The sequence below is a fragment of the Vombatus ursinus genome, unplaced genomic scaffold (assembly GCF_900497805.2).
Source record: "Vombatus ursinus unplaced genomic scaffold, bare-nosed wombat genome assembly UNPS02014817.1, whole genome shotgun sequence".
NCBI classification, from domain to species: Eukaryota; Metazoa; Chordata; class Mammalia; order Diprotodontia; family Vombatidae; genus Vombatus; species Vombatus ursinus.
Window position 1 is genome coordinate 12,219,377 of NW_020954595.1, and position 14,193 is coordinate 12,233,569.

The 14,193-nt window shown below is 50.3% G+C and overlaps 1 protein-coding gene and 1 long non-coding RNA gene across 5 annotated transcripts in view; one reads left to right on the forward strand and one right to left on the reverse strand.

Annotated features, from left to right (window-relative positions):
* Positions 1-14,193, forward strand: part of MINDY4 (MINDY lysine 48 deubiquitinase 4) — a 133,917-nt gene that overhangs the window by 12,538 nt on the left and 107,186 nt on the right. For 3 of the 4 annotated variants that reach the window (XM_027835857.1, XM_027835859.1, XM_027835858.1), the window contains exons 3-4: positions 3,547-3,761; positions 9,374-9,635. In XM_027835857.1, coding sequence (XP_027691658.1) covers positions 3,547-3,761; positions 9,374-9,635 — 477 coding nt within the window. The remainder of the gene's footprint in view (positions 1-3,546; positions 3,762-9,373; positions 9,636-14,193) is intronic. The other variant, XM_027835860.1, reaches the window with a different exon arrangement.
* LOC114023273 lies at positions 2,976-4,234 on the reverse strand. Its single transcript, XR_003566770.1, has 2 exons — positions 4,127-4,234; positions 2,976-3,438 (listed from the first exon to the last, which is right to left on the reverse strand). It is a non-coding gene; the product is annotated as an uncharacterized LOC114023273 (long non-coding RNA).

Here is a 14,193-nt window from a genome sequence, read left to right on the forward strand (position 1 = left end):
ATTTCTTGGGCAGAAGGCCTCCTGTAGGAGGGGGCCTAGGGGCTGTAGAGGGGAAGTTGAGGAAATGCATTTCAGGCATGGGAGAGACCTGTGCAGAGATAGGAAAGGGAATGTCATAGTGAGAACATCCAGGTAAGCTCGAGATAGAGCATGTGAAAGAGAGTGGGTTCACGTGATCATCCTTGTAGAAATAGAAGGGACCCTAGAAGCCAGTCCTTTCATTTGACAGATGAGGAAACTGAGGCTGAGAGAAAAGAGAAATTTCTTGCCCAGGGTCATATAGCTAGGATGTTTCTGAGGCTGGATTTGTCTCACAGCTCAGCAATTAGATTACAAAGGGCTTTAAATGCCCAACAGAGGAGTTTGTGTCGTCTCCTGGAGGCAAGAGGAAGTCATAGAGCCTTATGAGCAGGAATATCCGTTTGGCCACTGTGTGGAAGATGGCCTGGAGAGGGAAGAAACCAATTATGAAGCCTTTGCTTCAGGTGAGAGGTGATAAGGGCTGAGTAGAGGGAAGGGGATGGATGAATGGGTGGGAGAGGTGCTGTAGAGGCGTAAAGCCGACAAGATGAGATAACAGATCGGCTATGAGAGGAAAGGGAGAACCAAGGGTTATATCTGACACCCATACTGGGTACTCCAGGGCCTCCCAGTGAATGGTGGGGGCTTTTGACAGAAAGAGGGAAGGGAGGAAGAAGGAAGGGTTTAGGGACAAAAGAGGATGAGTTTCGTTTTGGACATGTTGAGTTTGAGGTGCCTATGGAAGATCCTGTTGGAAATGTCCAACAGACAATTATTGATGTGGGACTGGAAGTCAGGAGAGAGCGGGGCTGGACAGATAGATTTGGGAGTTGCCCAGGGACAAGATGTGCCAAGTGGTAAGATCTGGGCTATAGATTCCATTGGCCACTGCCCTTTGCTTTAGAAACACAGCCAGAGGTGAATTCAAAAGAGGTTATTTTAGGGCTTTAGGGAATCCTCATTTTGCACTTTACAATTATGGAGCAGACTTAATTATAGATGTTTTCTATTTAGTGGGATGAAGACTCTCCCACCTACTAAAAATATTACCATTAAAATACAGGAAAGATGAGGTCTTTCCAGGAATCATGCTGCCTTCTTTCTCAGAGTGAACGGTGAACAAGGGGTATAATTATGTAATTGACAGGCTATGTATTTGTATATTCTATAGACTCCCCCAAAGACAGGATACTTATCAGCCATGAATGAAATGCATTTAGTTTTTTTAAATTTATTTTGATTTATCAACATATGCTTTTGAGTTTCAAATTTTTCTCCCCCTTCCTCCCCACCACCCTCCCAAGAAGGTGCACAATCTGATATAGGTTATACATATACATTCCTATTAAATATATTTTCACATTAGTGATGTTGTAAATAAGAATTAGAACCAATAGGAGGAACCACCAGAAAGAGGAAACAAAACTCAACAGGAGAGGAAAAAAAATAGCAAATAGTATGCTTTGATCTGCATTCAAATTCCATAGTTCTTTCTTTGGATATGGATAGCATTTTCCATCACGAGAAATGCATTATTTAAGAGAAATGTGCAAATAACCTATCAGTTACATATCCTTGTTCATGTTCACTCTGAGAAGGAAGGCAGCATGATTCCTGGAAAGTCCTTGTCTTTCCTGCATTTTATGGAAATATCTTCAAGTTAGAAGAATTTTTAATCCATTAAGCAGAAAACATCTGTCTTCTGCTTCATAATAGGCTGTGCAAAATTGAGATAACAGGCCCTCACCTCTCTCTAGCTCACCTCTGGCCATGTTTCTAAAGCAAAGTGAAATGGTCAAAGGAAGTGAAGTCATTCAGGCCCGAGTTGTGATTTCAACTCCTGAGTTAGGAGCCACCTTCTCTCCCAAGGCAGCTCCACACATTCTCTGCAGCTTAGGAAGGTGCCTAAAGCATGTGCTCAGAGTCACACAGGATACGTCAGAGGCAACACTGGAAACCAGGTCTTGGTGGCCAGCTACCACTACCCCCTGCTACCTCTCCTGGTGAGATCCTAAACTGGGCAATTGTCTGCTTAATGTTAGCTATTCCAGAGCCCTGGGGTTTCACTCGCCCGTGTGGAAGTACATCTTCCACCAGGGTAGATGTAAACACTTTATGCTCTATGCAGCTGTGTCTGAAAGGGCTCATGGCCCCTGGTGGCTCATTTTCTGGGGATGTGCCTCTGTGAATTTTGCTAGGCCAGTCCTGCCTTGGGAGAGCCTGGAAGAACTTGAGTGGGGGGGGGGGGTGTCTCCTGTGTCATCCCCAGTCATCCTGGTTCTCTTCAGACCTAGTCAAAGTGCAGTTTTTGGGTCATCCAGAACTCCTGTAACATCTCCTGTAATATTCCCTTCTGATGATGGGTGCTCCTACCATTGGAGAGAATCAGAAAGATGAACTGGGTCAGTCTGGTTTGCTGCTTTGAAGACTGAGACAACTCCAGTGTTCTGGATTCCGGTCCTGGGCGTTCAGTGATCTGATTCAGATGAGTTGTGTTTAATGAACTAGGCTACAAGAACTGACAGCCCGCTGTGCCTGGGCCTGCGGGGATTCTGCTCCTGCTTTCTCTGAGCTGTCCTCAGTTGCCTGCTGGACAGCTCCACGTGAGTCTCGAGCAGGGTCTCAAACTCAACCTGCCCAAACTTAACTTTCCATCATCTTCATCTTGTCCAGGCTTCCCTGGAACCACTACCCTCCCAAACATCACCAAGAAGAAACTCAGTCACCTTTGACTCCTGCTGTTCTAGCCCCACATCACTTACACCTGACCGTGCTCCAAAATCATAAGGCCCAGACTCTTACTCCCTCTTACCTTGACCCTATGACCCACTCGTCTCTACTGAGAAAAGACGAAGATGTTGGTGGCAGGAGGGAGGTCCTGGACCTCTGTAACTCCAGGAGAACCCTTGAAGAAAGTGGTCTGAAGCAACTAAGCAGTAACAATTAGTCGGGAATGCTGACCCCAAATTGTATTTGGACATATTCGGATCATGTTCAAGATTCCTATCAATGTTACCTCAGAAAGACTGTCCCTAGGTAGAGGGATGCGTCTGGGAGGCCCTATGTCAGTTTGGACATTTTTCTCTTTAAGTTAGAAAGAGCTTGGATTTAGAATAATGTTAAATAAAATAAAATGGTCAGACTTGGGCCTAAGATGCAGAGTACAGGATTAGTACTTTTTCTCTTTGACAACAGGATGAGAAGATCATAGAAGGGCCCTTGGGGGCCATCTCAACCACTTCCTCATTTTAAGTCTGAGTTGCTGAGGCTCCAAGGCCACACGGGTAGTAGCCGGCAGAGGGAGGGTTGGAACCAGATCCTTGGCCTTCATGCCCAGTCGCCTTCTACTGCCTCACACAGCCTCCATCAGATAAAAGGGCTCTCACTCCAAGTGGGGGAAAAAAGTAAAGATGTAAGCTGGAAAAATTCAAAGATAAATATGTTTAGCAAAAAGGTCTTAGGAAAACTTGACTTTCTAAAACTTGAAGCAATTCATACAGCTAACATTTTTTCTCCCAATAACAGGTAAAGAAAAATCCTCTGAAAACAAGCCTCGAAATCATTACCAGTTACTTTTTGGATCATTTTGGAAAGAACAGTTACAATTTAATACAAGAAACACCACTTTCTATTGTTTCAGCTTCCAAGATGAATAACAAACTACCTTTGAAATGCTCTGTGAATTCTGCAGTGAATAATAATAATACATGTGAGATTTCACCTGACCATGGAAAGAACAGGTACCATCTTGCATTTGTTATAATAGCTGCATTTCCTGCAGTCCAGTAAACACTTTTGTGGCCCATGCTTGGGCTTAAATTAAAGGTATTTGGGGGGTGAAAATATCTACCACGCAAAAGTTTTATTCCTGTCAAGGGAAAGAGAAGAAAGTAAGACGGTATGGCGCCTACTATGCATCAGGCACCCCACTAAGCGCTCTATAAATATTCTCTTTTCAGTTGTGTCATTTATAGAAGGAGGCTCCACATCTTGAAATCCAGAGAGGGTCAAAAAGGAAGTATTTGGGGAACCCTTTTCTGTCCTGCTGGGAGCTAGTGCCTTCCCCTAATTTAAGTGGCACTGCCTTTAACAATCGGCCCCTTACCCGGCTGCCCGCAGCCCTCCTCACTGGGCCGTGGGGGCCGCTCTTTGGGGAGCCCCTCGGTCGGTGGCCCACCGCGCCAGGCTCCGGGATCTGCCAAGGTTCTCTCGCTCTCCTCGGCTGCCGGGTGGACCGATGCCCCGCGCCCCTCTCCCGCCGCTCGAAAGCCTGGGGCAGGACCCGGGCACCCCGCGGGCGGCTGGCACAGCGGGAAGGGGCCGCCAAGGGGCAGCGGGCTCCTGCCACGAGGGCCCGGCGCACGGGGGCGGCGGCGAGGCAAGCCCGTGGCCAGCCGTGGGCAGCCGTGGGCACCGCCGGGCGCACGTGGGCGGTGGGAGGGAGCGAGCGGGCGGAAGCCAGGAGGGGTGGGGGGAGCGCGGGGCGGGGTCGCAGCTCGGCGCATGGGCAGTGGGGGCGGGGCGAGGCTCCCCGCCGGGTCCCTCGGCGCATGTGCGGCGGCTCCGTGCTGGCGCGCGGCGCGCATGCGCACAAGGACGCCGGGCCGGAGCCCGAAGGAGGGGCGCCGGGGCATGTCCACGGCAGACGTCAGCCTGCCCCCCCCCCCCATCGGGCCGCGGGGCCCCGAGCGTGGGGCGAGCCCCCGGCCGCCTCTGCCGTCCCTGCCCTCTCCGGGCCTCGACCTCCCCTGAGTCCCCGAACCGCTGCCTGCCTGCAGCCCATGCCCAGGTAGCGCGGCCCACCTGGCGTCCGGCCCGGCGTGGAGAGGAGACCGCTGGGGTGGGGGCAGGAATGGAGAGAAGCCTGGGAGGAGGAAGAGGAGGAGGAGGAGGAGGCCGAGGCCTCTGCCCGAGTGGGCGGGGGGCGGGTCACACACACCTGGGCTGCACCTCGGGTCGCTCCCTGCCCGCAGGGGTTCTCCAGCGAGCCGATGACGTCAGTCAGTCAGCCTGGCCCCCCCCCCCCCCCCCCCCCGTGGGGGGACTGCCCCGAGAGGGAAGGGGTTCGCCCTCCCCCAGCACAGGCATCCTCTGCCTCAGGCTGGACGCTTCCCATCACACCCACCGCAGACCTCTGGGGGGACCCTCTTTTACCCATTAGACCCCCTGGCACAGGTCCCTGGTCTGCCCGTCCAGCCCGTCCAGCCTTCCTCTCCTGAGCGCCAGTCTTGTGTCGTTAGCTGATGACATGTCCAGAGGGAAGGCGACAAGCATTTAGTGAGTGCCTACTGTGTGCCAGGCCCCGTGCTGACTAAACGCTTTAGGGATGGGATCTCATTGGATCCTGGGAGGTGGTTCACTTGTTTTTCAGTCGTGTCTGCCTCTCCGATCCCTTTTTGAGGGTTAGGATTGAGGTTGGAGTGGTTTGCCATTTCCTTTTCCAGCTCATTTTACAGATGAGGAAACTGAGGTAAACAGGGTGAAGTGACTTGCCCAAGGTGGCACAGCTAGTGTCTTGAGCACAGATTTGAGCTCAGATCTTCCAGACTCCGTGGCCAGCTCTCATTGCCCTTTGTGGGTGGGGGAGGGTGGCATCAGAGAGAGTAACTTAATTACATGACGCTCAGCGTCACACGGCTAGTAAGTGTCTGAAGCCGAATTTGAACTCGGGTCTTCCTGACCCCAGCACCACCGCTCTGAGTGCTGTGGCGCTCCGTGGCTGTCAGAACACTTCTCTTTCTTCCAGGCCCTGCCTTCTTCCTACTTTCCGTATCCTTAATCACCTAGGCCCAAAATCTTGACTCCCTTGACGCCTTCCTTCACATACTGCACATATCCAAGTGGTTACCACAACTTGTCATCCCTTTCTTCACAACCCACGGGCCTGATTGTGTCTTGTCACCTTCTGATTCTCCCTGCCAAGCTGTCCTCCTGTCAGCTGCCAGGGTGTTCTCCTAAAGAGTCCATCTGCCCGTGTCCTATACCCCCAAGATCCAATCATTTGGCCCTTTGGCGTTTCTTCACAGCCAGGCCCCTTCCTCCCTTTCAAGTCTCCCGGTAATTGGCTCTGATCCGGCTACTTTGGCCAATAGTGTGACCTCAGCCCTGGCCCTCAGATCCAGTTCTTCTGAGGGAGGTCTTTTCCTTCTCGGATTCCATCTGCTCTGAATGTATCTGGTATGTACCTAGTCGTTCATATGCTTTCCCCATTAGAAAGTGACCCTCAGGACAGGGCACCAGCCCTGAAATCAGGAGGACCTGAGTTCAAATCCGACCTCAGACCAAACACTTGACACTTACTAGCTGTGTGACCCTGGGCAAGTCACTTAACCCCAATTGCCTAAAAAAAAACCAAAAAACAAAACCAAAAAAAAAAAACCCAACAAAAAAAAAGAAAGTGACCCTCAAAACTGGCCCTTTCCCTCTCTTTGTGTCCCTGTTCCTTAGCCCAGGGCCCAGCGGTTAACAATTCTTCAGAAATGCTTGGTGACCGAATGATATGCAGTGCTCAGATAAGTAAAATCAGTGTGTTTTGAGATGGGGGCAGTATTAGGGAAAGCTTTGTCGTTGAGTTGGCAGCTATTTTGGTCCTTGTAGGAAGACCTTTTGGCCTTCCTTCCTGTTGGGTCAAGCCTTGTTCAGTCTTCCACTTAGAGCTGAGTTTGGGGCAGAATGTATGCCATCTGCCCAACAAATACTGCTTTAGAACCTAGCGGTCCCGGGTCTTGTTATTACAACACCAGCCCAATAAGCTAATCACCTTTCTCACCTTTTCTGACGTGGATGAGGGACAGCCCAATGCCTTTCCCTCTTGTGCTGACCTCTTAGGAAGCAGAAACCTTCTACATCTTGATAGAAAAGATGGGAACCCACTTCTGCTTCATTTCGGATCATGTTGCCATCCGTACAGAAAAGTGCCCACAGAATTGTTTAATAAGTGAAAGCACACTGGAGGAGTACAGACAGTAGAGTCCCGGGGCCCCCTGGTAACCAGGCTTGAGGGACATGGATGAGAGAAATCCTTTTAGAGTGATTGGTCATCAAACAGTCCGATTTGCTCAAGGTTAGAAACAGCAGCAGCACTCCACAAAGGTGTATACAGTAAGTGCTTAAGGATGAGAGGCTGGTCAGCCTCTAACCAGGGCCCCACTCAGCCCAAGGAAGCGAGAAGCTCATTCAGGGAGATGTTTGTGAATGAGAAAGCAAAAGGAGCTTGTGCCCCATATATAGTAGGTACTTAATAAATGTCGATTGATTAAATAGCTTCACTGCTTAAGCTCTGAATGACTACTGGGGCTCACTAGTCCAGACAGACCAGAGAAACACTATGAGATTGATTGAAAGCTAGCAGGGGCCATAGAAATGCATCTGGTCAATCTTCCTCATTTTAGAGGCGTTTGGAAACCCGAGGGGTCTGGTGAGGCCAAGCCTTGGCCAAGTTCTGCTTTCCACAGTGATCAGAAAGTAGAGGAAGTCCACAGGTTTATTTTTTTGAGGATGAGCACAGGCCTGGAGGCCTAGAAGAAACTTTAAGCGTCTCCCTGTTGTGTTAAGCCAAGTGTTAGAGGGTCATGGTGTTACAGGATTTAGGGCTAAGAGGGATCCTGGGGATGATCTAACCGGAAGCCCCTCCTTTTACAATTAGGGAAACTGAGACCCATAGAGCTAAGGGGACTTTTTACCAAGGCCTCATACCAAAGCCCAGATTTGAACTCCCTAGGTCTTCTGACCTCCAGATTCAATATGCTCTGCCCAACCACCTGTAATTTGGACAAAATGGTTAAACCTCATCCTTGAAAATTATCTACCTGCCTTGGACAATTGCAAGTCTGCACTGGTGGAGGCAGAATTCCTAGTATTGCAATGCATAGCCTCAAAGGCTTTAGGAGTTAAGCAAAAACTCACACCCTATTAAAGTCATTTTGTGTGATAATTTGCTGGTAGTGGGTTCTGTCATGTGGTTTATGTGCTATGCAGTGTGGTGGAGGGATAGTTGGAGGGCAAAGAGCTCTTCCCCGAGTGGTGTTGGCTGGGCCTTGAGGTGGTGAACGCGGGGGTGGTGGTAGTGGCTCTCTGTTGGAGGGACCTGAGCCTGTCTTGGGACCCTGCTTTGGGAAGACTGTCTTGCCCTTGGTGACCCTCAAGGCAGCTGTCCTGGCCATGCCTAAAATGGGTACTTCCTCTGAGACTCCAGACTTCCTTTTTTCTTGGGAAGGATTGTCATGTTTGTTGGTTTGGGATGGCCCCATCAAAATGGGATTTGAGATTAAAATATGAATGCAAGATGTGATTGTGAGCTTATTCCTTCCCTGGGATTTGTTCATTGGAAGGCTGAGACTCTGGAACAGGAGGGCCTGGCTCCTCTCTCCACTTCTCTCCCCCATGTCCGGGACATAGTAGATGCTTAATAAATGTGGAATTAAATTGTTGAGGCAGCGAGGATAGCAGCAGAACCGCAGCTGGGGTGGCGTGTCTTTGAATGGGAAGGCCGGTGTCTGGGCCCTGTGGGCTGGCTTCACCAGCACTGATGTTCAGAACAAAAAGGGTGGGTTCTCAGCATTCCTGGCATGGGAGTTAGCACTTTCTGAAGTCAACAAACCATACTATTTATTTTTCCTTATATAGCACATTGAAAACCACAGTTGTGTGGAATATGCCATAGGAAAAACATTTTTTTGAATAGCAAATAAATCCATTTCCATCTGGGGTTACCTTGGCGGCCTTTCAGGAATTTTCTGTTTGGGATAAAGAGTAGAGAAGAGCCTCAGGGGTAGCCTTGCATTAGAAAACCACAAATGAACATTGTCTGTGTTGTGTTGTATTTTTATTTCTTCTGTTCAACATTTCCCAGCGAGCATTTAGGGTAGTGCATTTAGATCTGGTGGGGCCAACGCTCCCTAATGGCTGTGACCCGTCTGCAGTACAAACAGCTGGAGTCAAATAGACCAAAGAAAGCTCCATCCTCTGCCCTCTGCCTTTTGGATGTCATGCTGAGCCTAGTGAGGGATTTTTCTTTCATTTTAAAATGACAGTTCAGCCCATTATTTATACTCTGACTGTGACTAATCTGAATGGAAATAAGATTTTGTGAAAGTAATAGGAGTAAACTGGACCAGGGTATAGCACTTCAGCTTTTCCTAAATTCTTGCAGTAGTGAAACATGCTCTAAAAACACTAAGAAAGGGCTGCCTTGTTTTAAGACTCTATCCCTCGCCCAATGACAATGCATTTCCTGTCACTTACTAGATGGCATATTTGCCTGGTGGTGGGAAGTGTTCAGGTAATAGTGTAAGTGCTTGGGGATTGTGAGGAGTGATGTGAGCTCTTAAACCAAACCTCTTCTTTCCGGTAGGCATGGTGAATGTGACGGGGACATGCTTGGTAACACTGCGTCCCCCAAGAGACCTCTGCATAAAAGCAAAACCCTCAAGTCCATTGCAGGAGATGGTAATTGTTCGCCCCCAGCCGGAAGGGAGACGATCATGGCCAGCAGCGTGGAGACCCCCAAAATGGCAGAGCCTTCTTCAGAAGTGAAGAAAATGGGAGATGTCAGACTCAAGCCTGGCCTCTTGGCTAGAGGAATTTTGTCTGGGCCCATCACCAACTCGCAAGAGGTTGGTATTATTTGGATGATGATGATGGTGATAATGATGATGATGATGGTGATGGTGATGATGGTGATGGTGATGATGGTGGTGATGGTGATGATGGTGGTGATGGTGGTGGGGTGGTGATGGTGATGATGATGATGGTGATGGTGACGATGGTGATGGTGACGATGGTGATGATGATGGTGATGATGATGATGATGATGGTGGTGATGGTGGTAGGGTGGTGATGGTGGTGATGGTGATGATGGTGACGGTGACGATGATGATGATGATGGTAATGGTGACGGTGACGATGATGATGATGGTGATGACGATGATGGTGACGGTGATGATGGTGATGGTAACGGTGACGATGATGGTGGTGATGATGATGATGATGATGGTGATGGTGATGAAAGAGTCTTAGTCTTTGTGGGGGGGTAATAAGATCTGGCTCTGCCTCAGACTTGCTCTCTGATCTTATGACCTTAACTTGCTTCTTTATAGAAAGAGGGGGTTGGACTAGTGGATTTTTGAGGTTCTTTTGAATTCTAAAATGCTGCCATATTCTTTATTACTTGCTATGTGCTGGATTAACTCCATCTCACCTGTCCTCTTTGGCACTGGGGAGTGGGTCTAGCTAAGGCAGAGGGCAGCTTCATCCAGGAGTTAAAACAAACCAATAATGGCCTCCATAGTGACTTTTAAAAGAATGTCTCTTAGGGAAAATACCTTTTAAATGAATTTGTTGTTTTATAATCTCCTTTAAAATTATCTCGTCAGGTAGCTCACCAGATCCAGTGAGCTCACAAAAGCCAAAAAATGGGCCCTGTAGCCTTGAGTTGCCTGCCAGTCAGTCCTCTGCTTGACCCCTGTGTACCTGGGCAGCTGCTTAGGCCACTTTGCATCGATGGGCTAGGATAGGAGATAGAGGAGGCCACCCTCCTTGTGGCCGAGGCAGAGGAACCGAGCAAGATGACAGCCCTTTCCCCATCTGGGTTCTAGACCCACTTTCCCCATGGTCATAAAGAAGGTCTGCTTCTCTGGGGCTCTGTTTCCTTATCTTTAGGAGGAGTCTGTGATCATTCAGTCCCATTTTGTCTCTGATTTCCAGGGACTTTTCAGAAACTAATGACTTTGTTTTTGTCTGGACCTGTGTAGGGAATGCCTTGTGTGGAAACTCTCTCCCTCTGTGCAGCTCAGCACATCCCATCCATTCACTCTGACTTGTCATCAGAGAGAGTTAGTTCCTCAGGCCTTAGGGGGGCTTTGCCTTGTGCAGAAATGATCTGCTTGTTAGGGCAGATGTCAGTCAGGGCCTGCGGGACCACGCGGCAGCTGGTTGAGAGGTCAGGTGCAGGTTCCAGTGCTGAATCAAATGTCCAGTGAGAGGATCCTGTTTTCCGTGAAAGTCGCTGGGGTGACAACACCACGAGGCTTTTCATGTCCGTAGTTCCTGTGCTTTGGGAAATGATGCCTCAGCCTCTTCCGCAGCTGAATCGAGAGCCGAATGGCTGGTGGCTAGAGGGGTCAGCGCCAGGAAGACCAGGGGTCCGATCTTGCTTTGACTGGCACTCACTGTGTGATCGTGGATTTAAAGCTGGCAGGAAGCCAGCTTTGTGAGCGAGGTTGTGATGCCCCCAAGGTCATGCCTTAGTGACCGAGGTGGGGTCGGATTCAGGTCCTTCGCCCCCTCCAGCTCTGGTTGATCTTTGTAGATGTAGCTTCAGGCCTGTCCTGAAGAATAACCAGCGCTAATTATTGAGTTTATTTCTGGGACTTCCAGGAGCTTTGTGGAAGAATCAGTTGAGCCGGTCAGTGCCAAGCAGTGAGCCTTCTCTGGGGTGTAGTTGGGGGAAGACTTTGTGGCTTGAGGGAGGTGAGATCCCATTTCCCAAACTTGGTCCTCACCTGATATCTTGAGAACTCGGGCAGCACCCCAGCCCCAGCTCAGGGCAGGGCAGGGCAAAGCAGTGAAGGGCACGCAGTTCCTCAGGGAGTCTGTGATGGAGGCTGCCGGCACTTGGCGCGTGTTTCCTCACGCTCACACCTCCCCTCTGTCATCGGGCTTTGTGTCAGGGCCGCTCAGGCATGCTGAAGATGGCAGGTGTTTGTAGGGCTTTGGGTGTCTTGGCTCTGTCTGATTGGTATCCCACCTCTGAGGTTACAGACTGGGAGAATGCATGGCAGGCATGGGAGGGGAGGTCCTGGCAGATAGCAGAAGAGGCAGGGGCACCAGGCAGAGGACCAGTGTGTCTAGGGAGAGGCCGGTCTCTTGCAGAGAGACTCAGCCTGCAGACAACCATGGGATAAGCGCTGCACATCTTGGCAGTTTAACTTAACCATGCAGAATGACAGCCTCGTAGTAATCCCACAACCAGGCTAAGTCCCCACCATGCAAGCGAGAGGTCAAGGGTTCAAGGTTATAGCTTTTTTTTTCTAGTTGATTGTGGTGGGATGAGGGAGCGATGGAAAAAAAAATGAGATTGATGAATACTTTGTGGGGGGTTAATTGTTCTGGTGCCGCGTCCTTGTGCATACCTTTGTCCCCCCCTTGTCACCCCTCACTAAGAGACAAGGAGCCAAAGGGCCTCTGACGTCACTTCCGTCATGTCCCGGGAGGGGCATCTCATGGCCGAGACAGTGGAAACAGAGGCAGAGGCGAAGAGCTTGGTGTGGCTCGGGCAGGACACAAGCCCTGACGCGCAGGGTTTTTAAAGCTATCCACGTGATAGGAGGATGGGAGGTCGGTAGTCATGGTGAGCATGCTGAGAATGGTGAGAATTCCTCGCTGCTCGGGTGATGATACTTTGCGTCTGTTTTCTCTGCTAACGACACCGTTGGTCTGGAAAGGACAGAGCTCAAAATGGCCAAGAGGCAGAGACGCTGGCTGAGTTGTAAGTGCTGTTTGTCCTGGACAGTGGGCGACAGTTCACGTCCCTCACCTTGGCGAATCGTATCTCTGGGACTGGCAGATAAAGGTGCCAGGCCTCTCATTGAGAAGATCAGCTGGTCCTGGAGGAAGGCAGGCGTCCTGATTGTCAGAAAAGCGGAGTAGAGTCTGTAGACGCCGTGTTCTTGGCTTTAATTCTGGAGTGCTGGGTTCCAGGTGGAGTGAGTCCACATCTGAAAAAGGACGTGGTGATGGAGACGTGTTTGCACGGTGTCGTCCGGGACAGGTCTTTCCTGACCGGCTTCATTTCCCATTTAGACGGGGTTCCTACAATGGGAGATCAAAGAGACTCTTGTAGGTACAGACTGCCTGCATCGTAGCAAAATATTGGCTGGCATTTCTCATACTCTTCTTGTGGAAAAGAGAAAGGGACGCATGCCACACTAGGGCGTGAGTGGGTCAGCGCAGACGAGGCTGAGTGACTGGCTCCACGGAGTAGGCATTAATGACTCACCGTGACCCCGGGCCAGAGGCCGGGATCTCAGCTTGGCTCTGTGCTGTTTAATCATCCTTGTTTGGGTGTGGTGGGTGAGAGAGTGGGAGCCCAGAGCGACCTCTGTGGGCCCGGAGTTTGGGGCCAAGCCCAAGAACAGGAAACTTAGGAAGGATAGATAAAAAGCCTCTCACTTTGGTTCAACAAAACAACTTCAGAGTGCAAAGATGTGGGGAAGGAATGGCTGGACAACAGTTTGCTTTAAAAAGCTAGGGGGTTTCCATTGCCCATAGGCTCAGTAGGCCCTGAGAGGGCAGCATGGTGGCCACACAAAGAGGAGCTCAGTGTCCAGCGCTGGGAGGGCTGTCTTGTGCTCAGTTCTGGGCATCCCGTTTTACGAAAGATGGTGAGAAAGCTGGAGAGTGGCCAGGATGGGGCCGGGTCTCAAGATCAGGGAATGGGTCACTGAGAGAGGAGGAGAATTGGCAGGGTTGTGAGTGCCCTCTTCATGCTTTTGAAGGGCCCTCATGTTCTGCTTGGCCCCAGAGGACAGAGTCTGGGGCAGCAGAGAGAATCTGCAGGGGCAGTGGTAGGCAAGACATAAGGAAAAACCCCAACAAGTGGGGCTCTCCTCAGGTGGAGTGAGCTGCCTGGCGAGTCACCGCATGTTCTCAGACAAAGGCTGGCCTGCCATTAAACAAGGCCTGACTCCAGCCTCTCTCCTTCCCCTTCCTCACCCATTGGGAAGGCAAGAAAAACAGCCACCGTTCAAGAACATTACAGCTTCTGGTTGAGGTGTGTGTCTCTGCTGTGCCTTACGGTTCCTGAACGGTTGTCATTTCCAAAGGTCATTTTTGATTGTGGCGCAGCAGGTGGAGGTTTGGGTGTGCCATGGCGGAGTCAGAGGCCCTGAGCCAGCATCCCGGCTCTTGTGAGGCTGTCTCACCAGCCATGCTCCCTCTCTGAGCCTCAGCTCCTTCTGTAGAAATGAGAAGGTTTTACCAGATGACTTCTAGAGGCCTTCCCAGCTCCAGTGGTCTGTCCCCCTGTGGATGTGTTTGGGAGGGGCGCTGTTCTTTGGTGCTCTTCTTGATGGAGCAAGGTGCTCAGTAGCTGGGTCATAGAATGTGCCTTTGGAAATAGGACGAGTCATAGGGTTCATGTTCACGGCTATGTAGGATTTCCCTGGTGTTAGT